This window comes from Phacochoerus africanus, chromosome 16 (assembly GCF_016906955.1).
Source record: "Phacochoerus africanus isolate WHEZ1 chromosome 16, ROS_Pafr_v1, whole genome shotgun sequence".
NCBI classification, from domain to species: Eukaryota; Metazoa; Chordata; class Mammalia; order Artiodactyla; family Suidae; genus Phacochoerus; species Phacochoerus africanus.
The window spans coordinates 54845700-54861824 of NC_062559.1; the positions used below are offsets into that span (position 1 = coordinate 54845700).

Genomic DNA, 16125 nt, shown 5'->3' on the forward strand with positions numbered 1-16125 from the left:
TTCAGAGAAGGCTATACGTCTGCAGAATTCAAAGCTTTCGCTCAATCAGCCTACACAGAGCCGCTGGGAACACTAGTAATCTCATCCTCAGATCGGGGCAAGTGTTTTCTTTGGTAATTTCACCTATTTTGATGACTCAGATAGAGGAAGTACTTAGTCATGGGGTGTTGAGGCATATCTCGTTTCACTGCTCTTTGAAAAAGCATTAAATCCATTATTTGGAATAACCAGAGCTGAATTCCAATGCTGAAAACATTAGGATTGCTGTAATCATGCGGTCAATGAAGTTGATTCTACCTACTCTCCCCCATATGTCAAGTGTACAATGAAAAAATTTTTTTTAGCCTGTGTTCTTTTCTGCCTTATGTCAAAGGTTGTTGTCTAATACTTGCAAGATTAAAAACAAAAAACAAAAAACCCCCTACATACCTGCAAATCTGACTCAGGGAAAATGTTTACATTGAAAGTAGCCATGACCCGAGTTCCCAGGAAAACACCACTCCTCATCTCACTTGAATGTTTCCATTTCTGGGAAAATCCTGGGCCACCCTCTGAGAATCCAAGCCCACAGAAAGCAAGTCAGGGGACACGACGTGAAGTTGGTTCTGAAATACGAAGTCCCTCGTCCTCTCCTCTTCCTGCCTGCAGGCCAATCTGTCTTGACTCTGAAAACTTCGCAGTTTAGACTTAGGGCTACCATCCCTCTTGCGGTCCCCGGGTGGGGGGCAGGGGGCTGGACTGACCGCCGAACGTGCCCACCATCGAAGGAGGGAGGTGGGCTGGCATTCGAGAGGAGGACGTAGGCTGCTCCCTCTGTGGGCTATAGGTCATCCTACTCCAGATACACTAGACCATCTGAAACCTCACTGGAAAAAAACATCATTATGTTTTTTGATTTCTTATGTTTTTGAAGTCAAACACTGAGCCACTAATTTCTGGGTCTGATGTGTTGACATCGTAGTCATTATCTTTTGAAGCCAATTTATTTTAAAGGCATCTAGGAGTTTCTGGACGCTGGAGTTACCTATTCTTGAATGCTCCTAGCCATGGCTTCCCAGGGACAGCAGATTAAAGATGAGCTTTCCTGATTAGCCTGAAATGCTCTTCTGGAAGCCCTCGGCCTCACTTCAATAAGGTAAATATACAGCAGCTTTATTATTTTCGAAAGACGCTTATTTGTTGAGGTTCTCCGCATGAATTTAGAGTACTTGTTAGTCCATGGAGTAATGGCTGGAATCTGGGACAGAAGACCCGGGCTGATTTCTTTACCCTCCCTAACCCTGGAGAGTCTTTAGAAAAGCAGAAACAAAAGAGCGCCGAGCACTTAAAGTGAGACACTGCCGTATTCATAATCTGGAGAAATAACCGCCCTGCCTCGTGGACAGGAGACGTGGTTCTCCACGGGGCCACAAAGCTCTGCTAGTAATAATTTTAATTGGATGCTATCTTCGCTGCCTTCACAAAGTATCATAAAGAGGAGTTATTACAGGCTCCAAGCGCACTTCCAGGACGGGCCTCTCACAGGAGGAAACAGCTGACATTTATCCTTCGGGGGCCACCTCGACGGGCCTCTGTCTGCCTCGTTTACATGCATCCCCGGCTGCCTGCTCTGGCTCCCTCTCTCCCTCCGTCTAAGAGATGAGCTGCAGCGAGACGCCGCAGACGTGGATGCCAAGCTAGGCGGGCCCTCTGCCCCGGGGGAGGGCGCCACCCGGCGGCCAGGGCCTCGGGGCCCCGGGCGGGGCGGGGAGCCTACCTGCAGCGGATTGGGTGGCGTGAGCGGCGACGGGAGGCCGTGTCCCGGAGACTGGCTGGCTTTCTGCGGGGGGCTGGCGCTCTGCTGAGTCGGAGACGGCTGGTTCGGGGTCGGCGGCTGCGGGGTCTGCGCCGGGGGCGCGGGCAGCGGCTGGGAGGCGGGCGGCGGCTGCGGCGCCGGCGGGGCGGGCTGCGGCGGCGGCTGCTGGGGCTGCGGGGCCGCCTGCGGGGCCGGCTGCGGGTGCTGGCTGCCGGGCGGGGCGGGCGGCGGCTGCTGCTGGAGCTGCTGGAGCTGCTGGAGCTGCTGGAGCTGGGAGTTCAGGGATGAGGTAGCTGCAAGGAGAGACAGGCGACGTGCAGTTGAAACAGACGCGTGGAGTTGACACCGACACGTGCAGCTGAAACCTACACGGCCCCACAGCTCGCTGGGGCTTGGACACCGCCCCGTGCGAGCCAAGAAGGCTCTCCTTTAGAAAAAGTTTACGGCATTGACACGCTACTGTGCGTACAATAGATAGGTAGCAAGGACCTGCTGTACAGCACAGGCTAATCTATCAAGACTGTGTAATACGGGGGAGAACAAGCGAAAAGGAACGGCTATTTGTGTATGTGTTACTGATTTACTTGGCTGTGCACCTGAAACCAACACAACTTTCCAAGTCAGCTCTACGCCAATCAAATTTATTAACAACAACAACAAAAGCTGAAAAAAAAAAAAGAAACAAAAGAAAAAGTTTGCCCTCATGTCCTGAAACCCCTTGGCATTTCAAAGGGCTGTGGGGAGAACAAGTCACTTGTCGCGGAAATTTTAAAATTTAGGGAGGACAAACCTGGAACACATCAGGCAAGGGATGGAGCAAAGCGAGCGGAGGTACTAGGAACAGAAGTCGCCTTTAAGGGCTCTCTCCCTCTCTCCTTTTCCACACAGGGACATACGCTTAGACCCTCCAGATGTGACTCACACGTTTGAAGTTCAGCCCATTTCATTCCTTTGGCAGCTGCTCAAAGGGAGTTACGGACAGAAAGCTAAAGTGTCTGTCATCTCCTCTGCATCATCAGCACCACGAAGGGTGTCATTTCCACTTGCTGCTTTAAACCTCTGCCAACCTGCTTAGACATGTGAGTTTCCAGTTTCTAGTTTGTTTGTTTTTTAATGTAAAGATAGTATAGGCTTCTCAGTTTTGCAGAATCAAAAGCTTGAGCCTGAATTTTTTGCCTGCTCACCGGAGGGACAAGCAACCCCTCGACCGGAAGGGTTCTAGTCGGCCACTGGGAATGGTTTACCGTGGTGACTAGACCCAATGGACCCTGAAGGACAGGCCCGGACCTGAGAGGATGAAATCGCCTTTCCAGATTTCCTTGTTCTATGAAGACGAAGCGGTGGTGGGATAAGCTGGCTTAACACAGAGCTCACTAAATTTGTTCTTGTATGCCCATCTAGCTCTGAATGATTGCTGCAGCAGGGTCACAGTCTGGCCAAAGAACGAGCTAGAGAAAATTTCTGCTGCAAGCTCACTTCCTTCTTTGCCTGACGGTCAGTCTCAAAGCTTTCTCGTAAGCCTGCAAATAAATAAAATGGTGAGAACCCAATGGCCTTGGCTGCAGTGTTATCCCCACCTCCTCTCCCTGGAATTAGTCATGCTTTCCAAAGGTAGTGACTCCTGTTTGCAACACGAAAGTCCCCATTTTAAAAAAATGCTCCTTCTAATCCCTGTCCCGGGAACTTCCATATGCTAGGGGTGTGGCTATAAAAAAGAAAAAAAATGCTCCCTAAAAAAAAATCTAGTGGTTCTGAAAGTGCATATCATACACCCACCTTCATACAACAAAGACGTTCTTAAAAACATATGTTTGTGGAACCATATGTTGAGCACATCTGAGAACTTTCTCTGTAAGGAAATCAATTGGTAACTGTTTTCAAATTTAAAAAATTATTTTTTATTAAAAAAAATTTTTTTTTTTTGCACCCATGGCATGTATAAGTTCCCAGGCCAGGGATCCAACCTGCGCCCCAGCAGCAGCTGCTGCTATGACAACGTTGGATCCTTAGCCTGCTGCACCACAAGAGAACTCCTTAACTTTTTAAAACCTGCGGTACAGCAGTAAGTTGTAGGTGTAAAATAGAGTGATGTGTAATTTTTAAGGTTATGCTCCATTTAGTTATAAAATATTTGCTCTATTCCCTGTGTGGTACAATATATTCCTGTGGCATGTTTATTTTTAATAACCAGTGATTATTTTGGTAAGCTAAGAATCATTTTGTAAAAGGTATTGAACCCGCCGTGTGTGGTAATGTTAGGATTTAGCGAGGTGACATAGTCTTGCCTTTAAGGTGTTTATAGTCTATTTGTGGAGATAAGATTAAGTCATAAGAAATAACCAGGTTTGGGGTGCCTGTTACAGAGCTCTGCCAATGGTACATGCTTGATACACATCCGTTACTTGCCTAAATGAGCAATGGTGTGGAAACTGACCCAAAGGTCCAGGAGAAGGAGGAGAGGCTAGAGATGCCACGGCAGTGTGCATGAAGCAGGCGGAACGACGACAGAGAGCTCTCTAGAGAGCGAGCTCTGTATTTGGAAAGAAGAGAGGATATTTCAGGCTCCCGAATGACAGCATGGCTTAGAGACCCGGGGACGGCACGGCTTAGAGACCCGGGGACAGCATGGCTTAGAGACCCGGAGACAGCATGGCTTAGAGACCCGGGGACAGCATGGCTTAGAGACCCGGGGACAGCCCGGCTTAGGGATGTTTCTGAAGGACACTATGGATAGTGGACTGCCTGGAACAGAGGCTCCGGGCAGTCTTGATGACTTTTGACCTTGGAGAAGGTGGGAGCTTGTCTTTGAAAGTGGTAGGAAGATGGATCACCCCTCAATTCACACTTGGTATAAGTCAGGTTTTAAGTATATAATCAACTTTGTTTAGAGCAAGGCATAGCTGTACTGAAGAAATGACACTTTGACGGACCCCAGGGGCGCCGAGGACCTCTTCTGTGCGGTCAGGTCCATGTGGGCTTCCATGTTGGACCAGTGGGGATGGCAAGTCCTCACCGGGTCTCTGAATGACTCTGGGCCCGTTCGAAGGTGCTGTCCAGTGTGTGTCCTGCCTTGCGTGTCAATCCGTAGTGCTCTGGGACTCTACAGGTAGAGATGCTGTGTGAGAGGGGACTGCAACATACCCAGTCAAGAGAATGCTTTGACCTTGCTGCTCAATTTTGCTGCATACCTAAAGCTGCTCTAAAAATAAAGTCCATAAAGAAATACCCTTTATAGGAGCTTTTTTTTTTTTCTTTTTCTCTCTCTTTGCTTTGCTTTTTAGGGCCGCATTTGCAGCATATGGAAGTTCCTAGAGGCTAGGGGTTGAATCAGAGCTGCAGTACCAGCATACACCACAGCCCCAGCAACGCATGATCCAAGCCTCCTCTATGACCTACACCACAGCTCATGGTAACACCGGATCCTTAACCCACTGAGCGGGGCCAGAGATCGAACTTGCATCCTTACGGATACTGGTCGGGTTCATTACTGCTGAGCCACAACGGGAACTCCTATTGGAGCTTGAAGAGAATGATTAGGTTTTGCCATTTTCCCCTCTCCCTGCTCCTATTGTACAGAATCCCACTTTATTGAAGAGCTGGGAGCCCAGCTCAATTCTGGCCTCCCAGAATCTTCTGCAGTCTGGAGGGTCCTGGGGGAGCGAAGTTCAGTCTCTCCTTTTGGTGGAACCTGATTGCACCTGGCCTCCTGCCTGATTCAGATCAAGCCGGTCCTGATTTCTCCAGGTGGTGGTGGTGGGGCACAGGTGTCTGAGCTTATTTTCATGGTTGACTTAAATACCATCCTGTTTCATTTTGGTTAGAAAAGCATTTATCTAAATCAGCATCTGAAAACAGGAAAGACAGGGACATATTGGCAGATAGATACTGGCAGATGGGCAGGTGCAGCAGACCCTAACCTTCTCATGAGATGTGGCCCCAAATGTGCCTTCGTTCCTTTACGTTGGTGAGTTCCCATTGCTTGGCTCTGTCTTTCCGGTAACCTGCATTTTGCCTGGAAAGGCATTAACCTCCACTAAAGCTCTTTGAGTGACATAAACTAATTTGGCATCTGCAGGCAAGAAATGACGGGCAATAAAAAATGTTCAGGTGTGTACTGGATTCAAAGAAAAGCTCAAGGGCGTGGTACGAGAATGTAACTCTAGTCTTAAAAAAATGCCAAAGGCACCTCCACAATCACATGAAAACAAAAGTGAAAAATGCTAAAGCATGAAGCCTCCAAATGTTCCTTATACACATACCGAGACATGAACACAAGTTAGGAAGGTTCAAGGACATGTTTGATCTACTGAGAATGTTTGCTGATGAAATGATGATTGTTGGGCTACAGCTTTGACCCTGTGCATAGAAAGTTAAACATTTTACTTTCTTCCAAGGTATTCATATGGTTTTATGATCAGTTCCTCTATGTCTGGTTATTACACACTCCATGGGCCAGTGCTGAATGTAAAATTTAATTCCAGTAACAGCAGGTCCCAAAGAACTTAAAGAGATGCACAGAAATTTACATTAGGGTGTTTGAACTTTTAAAAACTTGGACTTTTGAAAAAGAACGACACAATAAAATTTCACCAAACTTTGAATTTCCTAGAGAGATGAAAGGACCATGGCAAAACCAGTGGGTTGGAACTTTCCAAATAAATAATTTAATATGATAAAGGAGTAGTCAGGAAGCTTGCGTTTCTCCATTTGTTGTTTCTCTATATTAACTGTAAATTAGGAAAAAGGGCTCTTCTTTGTAGTCTTTGTTCAAAGTGTTCTCAGGAAAGCACACACACAAGTGGAGCCACACCACAGGGGTATCAGAAATATGGTGGATGGCTTTTACATAAAATTGCTTCCGAGGCGGAGATGTGAAAAGTGAACACATCCTCTGTACCTGCATGTGAAGAGCAAGCTCATGAACGAGTCTGGAGAAATGTACGTGTGTCTTGTACTTATTAGCAAAGGTACTGAAACACCTTGGGATCCACAGAAAGCCCAATGGGACTCCAGCGCTAAAGGGAGTGTGATTCTTAGCAACAGGCTCTCACCTGTGTTAACACAAAGCACAGCATCGGACTATTATAATCACTCTAGCTGGGGGCTCCGCTTTGGCATTTTCTGGGACTTTCCACGTTCAAGGATCTGTGAGCATGGTTGGCAAACTGGAGGCGTGGGTCTGAGAGTCTGCAGGGAAGAAGCACAAGCTCTGGACCGGCTTGGGGCTGAAGTTGCCTCCCAGCAGTCCATTCACCAACTGGGGAGGACCTGTGCTAAGGAGGAAGGAAGCGGATGGGGTGTATCTCGGAAAGGGACCGGGAACCCTGCGAAGAGTTTGACGCTCACCATCCTTAGCCCAGTCCCCTGGGGCGAGCCGGGGAGAGGGAGGGAAAGAGCACCAAGGGCAACCTTGAACTTGCTGCCAAGTGCAAGAAGCCAGACGCCAGAGACCACACACGGTATACTTCCACTTACATGGGATGAGCAGAATAGGCGAAACCACAGAGACAGACAGCAGATGAGTGGTGGTCAGAGGCTGAGGGAGGAAGACGAGAGAACAACTGCTCACGGGTTCCTTGCGGCGGGTGGGGGATGAAAACGTGCTAGAACTAGACAGCGGTGAGAGGGCTGGGCAACATTCTGCATGTACTTAATGCCCCTGAATTGTACCCTTCAAGATGGTCAAAATGGCCAGTTTTAGCCAGTGTGTATTTTACTCTAATAAGAATATTAATAGGGAACAGTTGTTTTCCAGATGCACACTCTGGAGACAAACTACACCACGAGGGAAGAGAATCCTCCTTCTCTGCTCTGCAGGGCTATGTAGTCTCCAGGGCCAGGGCTGTGCCTGGCACAGCAGAGGGAGCCATGGCCAGGGCCCCGATGCCGGAAGCACAGGGAGGAAAATGCTGTGTCTGCTGGAGATGAGGAGACACAGGCCTGGCGTGAGAGCAATGGATTGCTGTCAGCGCGGACCGTGGACCCACTCCTAGACACCCCTTTAGAAATGCTGCTGCAGAAGTTCCCGTTGTGGTTCAGGGGTTATGAACCCGACTAGTATCCATGAGGATGTGGGTTCGATCCCTGGCCCCCCTCAGTGAGTTAAGGATCTGGCCTTTCGGTGAGCTGTGGTGTAGGTCGAAGACAAAGCTTGGATCTGGTGTTGCTGTGGCTCTGGTGTACACTGGCAACAGCAGCTCTGATTTGACCCCTAGCCTGGGAACCTCCATATGCCACAGGTGTGGCCCTGAAAACAAAACAAAACAAAAGAAAAAAAAGAAATGTTGCTGAAACTGGACTCTGGGCACGTGAACAGGGATGGCAGTTAGGGTTCAAAATAAGACAGGGCTTCACAATTTAGAAAGCACTTTCATTTAATAAGGAAGAATGAACGTTTTAGGACAACCGTATGGATAGGTGATATCACTGCCATGTTATAAGCATATCGAACTTGGGCTCAGAAAGGCTAGTGACCATCCCGCATGAGTGGTCTTGGGTCTGCCACTCGGCAACGCTTCTTGCCATAACCAATCAGGGGCAACCTAGTTCCTCCTGAGGGTTGGAACAAAGATAACTACCCACTCGCAGAGGGCTGCTCTCCACGCCCCTGCCCTTGGGAAGAGGTGGCACAGGTACCTGGCTAAGGGAGGCTCATTTGAAGGTGTCCGCTCGGTGATGAATCACTCAGCTCCTGGGAGAGTGTATCTTGTTCACCTTGTCCCTTGTAGAGTTGAACCTCTGCCCTGCTGCAGGCACAATGTTTTGGGAGCCTGCTGATATGAAATGTACATGAGCCCTTGGAGGATAAAGATGCTGATTTGAGTGTGAGCCAGGAGTCATTAGAAGAGCAGGGACACGTGATCGACGGAAGGGGTGTGAGAGGCCCGAGGCTGGGAGGTGGGGAAGGGCCACCGTGCACTTTATTCGTGTCACAAGTTTGCCCTGATGGTGAGAGAATGTTTCCTCTACAGACAGACACTGGGCAGCAGCAACACTGTGCCCAGAGTGGTGACATTTTAAGGAAAGTAACGGAGTGGGGCCTCAGCTTAGTCCGTAGCACTCTGGGCTGTGTCATTTCTATTGTCAGATGGCATCTAAGAGCTCTCCGTATAGGCTTGTCCCTTCACTGGGACAGTGACTCCCGGGTCAACCCCAGTCTTGTAAATCGGTGGGCTCCTGGGCCACTGAAAGGGAAACCCATGCTCCCTGATGGATACGGCCTTGGCCTCCCTACCTCTATTGACTGCTCACGTTTGTTGCCTACTGAAATCCCTAGAACAAGAAGGAAAAAAGGAATCTAGAACAACCCAGCTAGAAGAATCTGAGTTGGCAAAATGAGACGTCTTCCCCCCTCCCCAAACCTCCCAAGTGAAAACCTGTAAGGTGGCCGAGGCAAGGATGAAGGTCATGAACTCGCCTTGGTACCCTCATTAAGAGCATCCCTGGCCTGCACAGACGTTTTGCAAAGGAGAGAGAAAGCGTGTGTTGGGGACTTGGGATTTTGAAAAAGTGCAGGAGGTGAAGACTTTCTGAAAAATTCACCATTATTTTTGGCAACCATGCCGATGCCCCCAAATAAAGTCAGTTCTGCCTCAAAGGTTGTATATACATATCTTTAATCTGTCATTTGCTTCTTTGGTGTGTAAGGCAGAGATCTGAGTATTTCTTGAGATGTCAGGGAAAAACAAAGAGCGAAATTCTTCCAGTGAAGATATCTCCACAAATTTCCATACATCGCCTGAACCACACAAGCTTCCTTCTTAGGTCAGTTGTTTTCACCAACTCTAGCTTAAATTATGGACCAGAATCACCTGGGGAGCTTGTTAGACAAGTGTATGCCAGAGCATAGGACAAAGTCTGCATTCTAAAGCACCCCTTTGGGGATCAGGAGCCACTGGCCTTGGGGCTCCTAGCAGCCCATCCAGGAGGAGAAGGCTCTTCCTATGGCCTTTAACCTGAGCAGCTTGTTTCTCAATCTTCATAACTTTGAGATTATTTCTTTTCAGAAAGTGAGTCTGCTCTTCTCTTAGCAAAAACTATCAAAATAAAGTCACTGATTGGAAAGACCAGAAAACAGACACTTGGGAATCTTCCAGAATGCTTTAGCACCTTCTTTTAGCTGGTAGAGCCATTCAACACTGCTTACTGCCTTTGCTGGCATTTGGGGGAGTACCTTGTCTAGAGTGTCTGAGACATGTTAGCTCTGAGATGCCCCACTAAATCTGGAAGATGGAACGTGAAAGGACACGCTCCCACCGTAAACCCAAGGATCAAGTGGTGGCAAGGCCCTTCCCGAGGGGAGCTGCACCTGTCCAGCGATGTGTCAGAGAGACTGAGAACTCAGAGGTGGCAAGTTCCCCCTGAATTCCCAGAGGGGTTTGCTGAGGCCTTTCTCTGGAACAGCTGACCTCCCAACATCTCTGCCTGCAGAATGGCCTAGGCACCCAGAAAAAGAGTGGAAAGGCTCTCCTCTAAAGAAACTGAAGAAGTGGGGAGGAATTAAGATTTCCAGTGTGGCTGTGGCACACCAAAGTCCTTCTAACTCTGAGAAAACCAGTCAGTTCACAGTCTCCCTCCAATGCCCTGAGCCCTCAATCCCTCCTCCAAGCCCCCAGAAGTCCATCCAGGTTCTACTGAGCACCAACCAAGGTGAAAGGAAAGCACCCCCCCCCCCGCCTCCGCCCGGGGATACTGAGAGTTCCCTTACGCAACGGCAGAACACCAAAGATAAACCCTAAAAAAAAAAAAAGATTTCAGAGAGACAAATAGAAAGTCCACAAGAAACATAAATCAAATTGGCACCATACGTCTCATAAGCTAAACAATAAAAAGCTATAATCACTGGAGCAACGGCCTTCAAGTTCTGAAAGAAAATGATCTCCAGCCAAGAATTTTATTGTTGGCAAAACTCCCTGTCAACAGCAAGAGTGGAAGAAGAGGCCTATTTTGGGACTTACCAGGACTTAATGTATATATATATGTGTGTATACACACACACACACACACACACACACATATATATTTTTTGCTTTTTAGAGTCTCACCCGCAGCATATGGAAGTTCCTGGGCTAGGGCTCAAATTGGAGCTGTAGCTGCCAGCCTACACCAGAGCCACAGCAATGCCAGATCCGAGCCACATCTATGACGTACACCCCAGCTCATGGCAATGCTGGATCCTTAACCCAACGAGTGAGGCCAGGGATCAAACCCACGTCCTTATGGACTCTAGTCAGGCTTGTTACTGGGGAGCCACAATGGGAACTTCCGGGACTTAGCTCATCATCATACTTTTTCTTAGGAAGCTGAATAGATGCCTCAGCAAAATAAGGTGATGAACCAAGGAAGAGGAAGGTTTAGGATCTAGGAATCAGTGGGTGTCCCTCAAAAGAATACAAAGGAGCAGCTGTCTGGGAGTTCAGAGAAGTAGCCGGGCCAGGCTGCAGCATTAAGGAAGTGTTCCAGTGAAACACGTCCAGAATAAAGGATGATTCCACAGATGTGATAAAATGTGTGTGCTTTTGGAAGAGTTTGAGACTATGAAAAAAAAAAAAAGAAGAAGAAAAAAAAAGGAAACTAGACACTTCAGAGAAAACAAAGGCTGTCTGGGAAAGCCATAATCTAGAAATGATGCAGCTGTTCCAAATTAGAAGAAGTTCTTGAGCTCCAAGAAGAAAAATGGACTGGATCCAATACTACAGAAAAGGTAAGAAGCTAGACGATGGTAGCCACTCCCACAGAGGGTATACATTTCTTCTCATAATTCAAAAAAGGATGGACAATAAGACACTTCAGGCAAAATAAACAATAGAAGAAAGAAATATATACTTTAATAAGAAACACTCTAAAATATAGCACAAATGAGCAGAAACAGACTCACAGACATGGAGAACAGACTTGGGGTTGCCAAGGGGGAGGAAAGAGAGAGTGGGATGGATGGGGAGTTTGGGGTTGGTAGATACAAACTATTACATTTAGAATAGATAAGCTATGAGATCCTACTGCACAGCACAGGGAACTATATCCGGTCTCTTGGGACAGAACATGATGGAAGACAGCATGAGAAAAGAATGTATATAACTGGGTCACTTTGATAACGGCAGAAATTGACAGAACATAGTAAATCAACTGTAATGAAAAAAATTTTTTAAGAAGAATGTATATATATATGCATGACTGGGTCACTATGCTATACAGAAGAATGGATACAACAGTGTAAATTAACTATAATTTAATAAAAATAATTTTCAAAAAATAATAAAAGAGACAAACATGACCCAGTTGTGCAAGATGTGGCATAATTTTGATGTTTGGTAGAACATGAAAGGATAAGCTAGTTGAGTATTTTCTTTGAGAGGCACTAAAAACCAAACTGAGAAAGACCTCTGACCACAGTATAGTTTTGGCTCTGCAGAAAATAATTAGGTTGCTATATTAAGGTTAAGAGTGTTTCCTGGATTTCAGTTTTTGAAACAACCTGTAAACAAGGCAGGAAGGATTTAATGAGAACACAAATGCTATCATCACACACGTACATGACAATGCAGACGTGAGAGCTTGGTGGGAGGGAAGAGGGGAATAAGGACCAGAGCACGGAGTGGGGAATGAGGAAACACCTCTGTAGTGGACAGAACAAATGGGGATTTAAATGCGCTATTTAAAGTTGCACAGTTAACTGAAGATAGCTCTCTGTGCTCCTATGAAGAGAGGGGAGGAGGACAAAGCGGGAGAGGCTCTAAGTGAGCGCAATCCAAATGCGCTGTAGCAGAAATGAACGAGTGATGCAGAAAGCTAATACATCAAAAGTCAGAGGTCAATGGAAAGTTTTTAGAGACACAGAAGTAAATCTCTAAGGCCCGAGAGCAGGAATGCAACGTGATTGCCTTGGGGACCTAATTCTGAGCGTGGAAAGGAGCCTCGCTGAGACACTGTGACATTCAGTCTGTCCCGGGACATTGTTTGGACTGAGTTTCTTGAGCTCCTTACACGGAGATCTAGACCCTGGGTGGGAGTGGATTTGCCTCGGGCTTTGCCGGTGACACTGTGGCATGAAACTTTTTTGGAAAAGTCCACAACAGACATTTGTTCCTGATAGTCTGAGCGCTGTTCCCAGAGATCAATCCACGGGCTGCTAGTCCCCAGATACGTCCCACGACTGGAAGACGCACCATGTTCAAATGGGTGATGAGACTTGACATGCTGTCCCCTAGTTTTGGAAATCCACGGTTAGCATGAGACTATTAATGACTTAGAACGTCAGCATTAAAGAAACCTGATTAACATTTTTTTTTTCTTGCTATTTCTTGGGCCGCTTCCGCGGCATATGGAGATTCCCAGACTAGGGGTCGAATCGGAGCTGTAGCCACCGGTCTACGCCAGAGCCACAGCAACGCTGGATCCTTAACCCACTGAGCAAGGGCAGGGACCGAACCCGCAACCTCATGGTTCCTAGTCGGATTTGTTAACCACTGCGCCACGAAGGGAACTCCCTGATTAACATTTTTCATCTAACACGGACCAAACGAATTTGACTTTGGAACGCCATTATCTTGCTTTTTTGGACCCAAATTTATGCAAGAGTGTGGAACTAATATTACGAGGGACCCATTCAGGAGTAACCTGAGGGTGTATCTGTCTGATGTAGTCAGACACGACCGTTTTATAGATGGAGGATTACAGATACATGTATATACACAGTGTAGAGGCAACTCACACCCCCCCCCACAGTGTATATATGAGGTACACAGACAGACATTGTACCGTGAAGGATGGACATATATGGATAATGTACATATTTGCAGCATGTATGTAACACAACGTACATATGTATGATGCAGACAAAGTACATGTATGCAAGGTACACACACGCCTATGTCACATGTAGAATGTATTATATACACACTTACATACATTTATATATATGATATATACGTTAGCTATCAGGGTCTCTGGAGGAATAATGTGCTATTTTCAATGTAATGAAATTCTCAAGTTTGCCCCTGATAAGACCGCATGGATTCATCTATAACCAAGCTCACCCAGTGTAAAACTGGTTAATTCATGCTGAAGAGAAATTTTAAAAGAGTATAATGAACATCTTTGGCTGATTAAAAATGTACTTTTAAAGTTGTTGAGAGTATGTGCATATGAATTTCCCCCAAAATTCCATTTCCTTGAAGGCCACGCCTTTCAGGCAGTCTAATAGGAAAGGAGAAAGAAATACAAAAAGTACTTTTGAAAGGTTCAAAGATGGGAACTCAGAGCTGGAACTTGCTATGACTGGCCAGGACAGCCTGGGGCTAGCAGAACCCTCCCCAAGCACTGGGAAAGCATCCCTGTTACAGATTTTTAGCTCTGAGGAACCTGGCATATGCGTATCCTCTCCTCAAAGGAGCGCACGGCACGAGCAAGGAAAACGTAGCTCCAGCAATACAAAACTTTTAAAAATAAGGAATCCTCGTTGCGGCTCAGCAGGTTATGAACCTGACCAGCATCCATGAGGATGTGGGTCTGATCCCTGGCCTTGCTCAGTGGGTTAAGGATCTGGTGTTGCTGTGGCTGTGGTGTAGGCTGGCACATACAGCTCTGATTCGACTCCTAGACTGGGAACTTCCATATGCTGCAGGTGCAGCCCTAAAAATAAATAAATAAACAGACCAACAAATATAAAAAATAAAACTTTTCTTCAGAAAAAAGATTTAAATACCCCCCTCCTGTGCACTGCCATCAGATTTTCAAGTCTTCTTCAGGTGGTAACACCATATCAAATTAGAACTTGCAGGGTTTTGAGTGTGCATTTTGACTAAATTCCACTGGATAGATTCTACATGTTCCTTGATTTTGCTTGATTGATTTTTTCCGTGACCTGCAGGGAATCATAGACTGTGTACGGAAACATTCACTCTTGATTTGAAATCCATTTGCTCCACAGATGAGACCAAATTTATTCATCAGAGAATCCTAACTGGTTTCCTTCTCTCACGGAGTTTGGTGGAGGCTTGGTAAAGAATCTGGCTGAAACAAGGTGCTGCTTGGGTGTGTCAGTTCTCTGTGCTCTGCTCCTTCTCCTCTAGGTGGATGGTCAAGGCGGTTTTGTTTGCTTAGTTTTTAGAGTCTGAGATGAAGAGCACAGCCCTCCCTTCTGAACGCCGCACTGGTTTAATGACAGAAGATGCATTTGGGTGAATTAGAAGGCAGCTCAAAGAAGCACTTGTGTAACATTCAATCCCATTATTTCTCCTCCTTAAATGTGAAAACCAGTTATTTACAACCTTGATGACCCCTTCTCAGAGGGCCAACCCCCCTTTTAACTCGAGGTTAAAAGGTTTAAAATTATAGCTACCATTTACTGAGCATGGTTTTTCCCGGGATATTTAAACATTATTAGGGTAGAAGTGAAACTGTATTCACTGAAAATGAAATGATGGATAAGGGAGACATGCTCATTTTATATTCCTTTATATGCTGATAAACTAATAGCATCATTTAAAATGCTTATTCTTTTATATTTAAATATTATAAATAATATTTATATTATTACATTATTATTATTAATGGCACAATTTTTTAAGCTTAGCAGGTGAACAAAATATACCCTGGCTTTCAGCGCATCAGCATTTGCCTTTCCCTTCAAATGGACATTTGCAGGAGAAAATGTTACAGGGAGTTCGATGGATACGGCGCCTGGTTTAAACACAGCACTGTGTTCGCTCAGATTTCTTTTAGGCTATAGGCACATGGGCCAGTGCTTATTCTCATGGTTGATTTAATCCATCCCCTCTGCCAGCGTGGGGATTATTCCCTACAGTTATTCTCCAGTGATCTGTCAGTTGAGATTAAAAAAAGTTAAGTGACAAAGATACGGTGGCTGATTTCCCCAGAAGCCTGTGGACATAGGCTGCACTGCAAGACATTTCCTTTTAAGAATCTGACTATGTTCTCTTCGTTTTAAATTCCCCCAGACCACCACAAATCTTCCTGATATGGGCTGAACTTTAAATTCCATAAGCAGGCAGTTCAGTTTTGTCCCTATACAACAACTTCTGGGTTGCCGAAAGCTTTCTAGATCATACTTTCTTGATTCTTTCTGATTTTCTGAGAAGAGGAGATGGCACGCATATCTCCCCGCTTTACAAGTGAAGAAATCTAAACTCAGATATGATTCTAGGACCATATGTGTCCTAGCTTTCCTTGGCCTGCACAATAAATTATAAAAGTTTCCTGAAGCTACATCTATTTTAATATTTGGAGACACAGAAATAAAAAACATACTCTTGTCAGATTTGCAATTCTATTCTAGATTCATAGGAAAGAAACCTGTAACAACTGACTTT

General features: G+C 46.1%; 1 protein-coding gene across 1 annotated transcript in view; it reads right to left on the reverse strand.

The window, feature by feature from the left end:
• The window catches only part of POU6F2 (POU class 6 homeobox 2), a 484815-nt gene that overhangs the window by 138895 nt on the left and 329795 nt on the right, over nucleotides 1-16125 (reverse strand). Inside the window, exon 5 of the mRNA XM_047763270.1 lies at nucleotides 1757-2088. Within this exon, the coding sequence (XP_047619226.1) occupies nucleotides 1757-2088 (332 nt within the window). The remainder of the gene's footprint in view (nucleotides 1-1756; nucleotides 2089-16125) is intronic.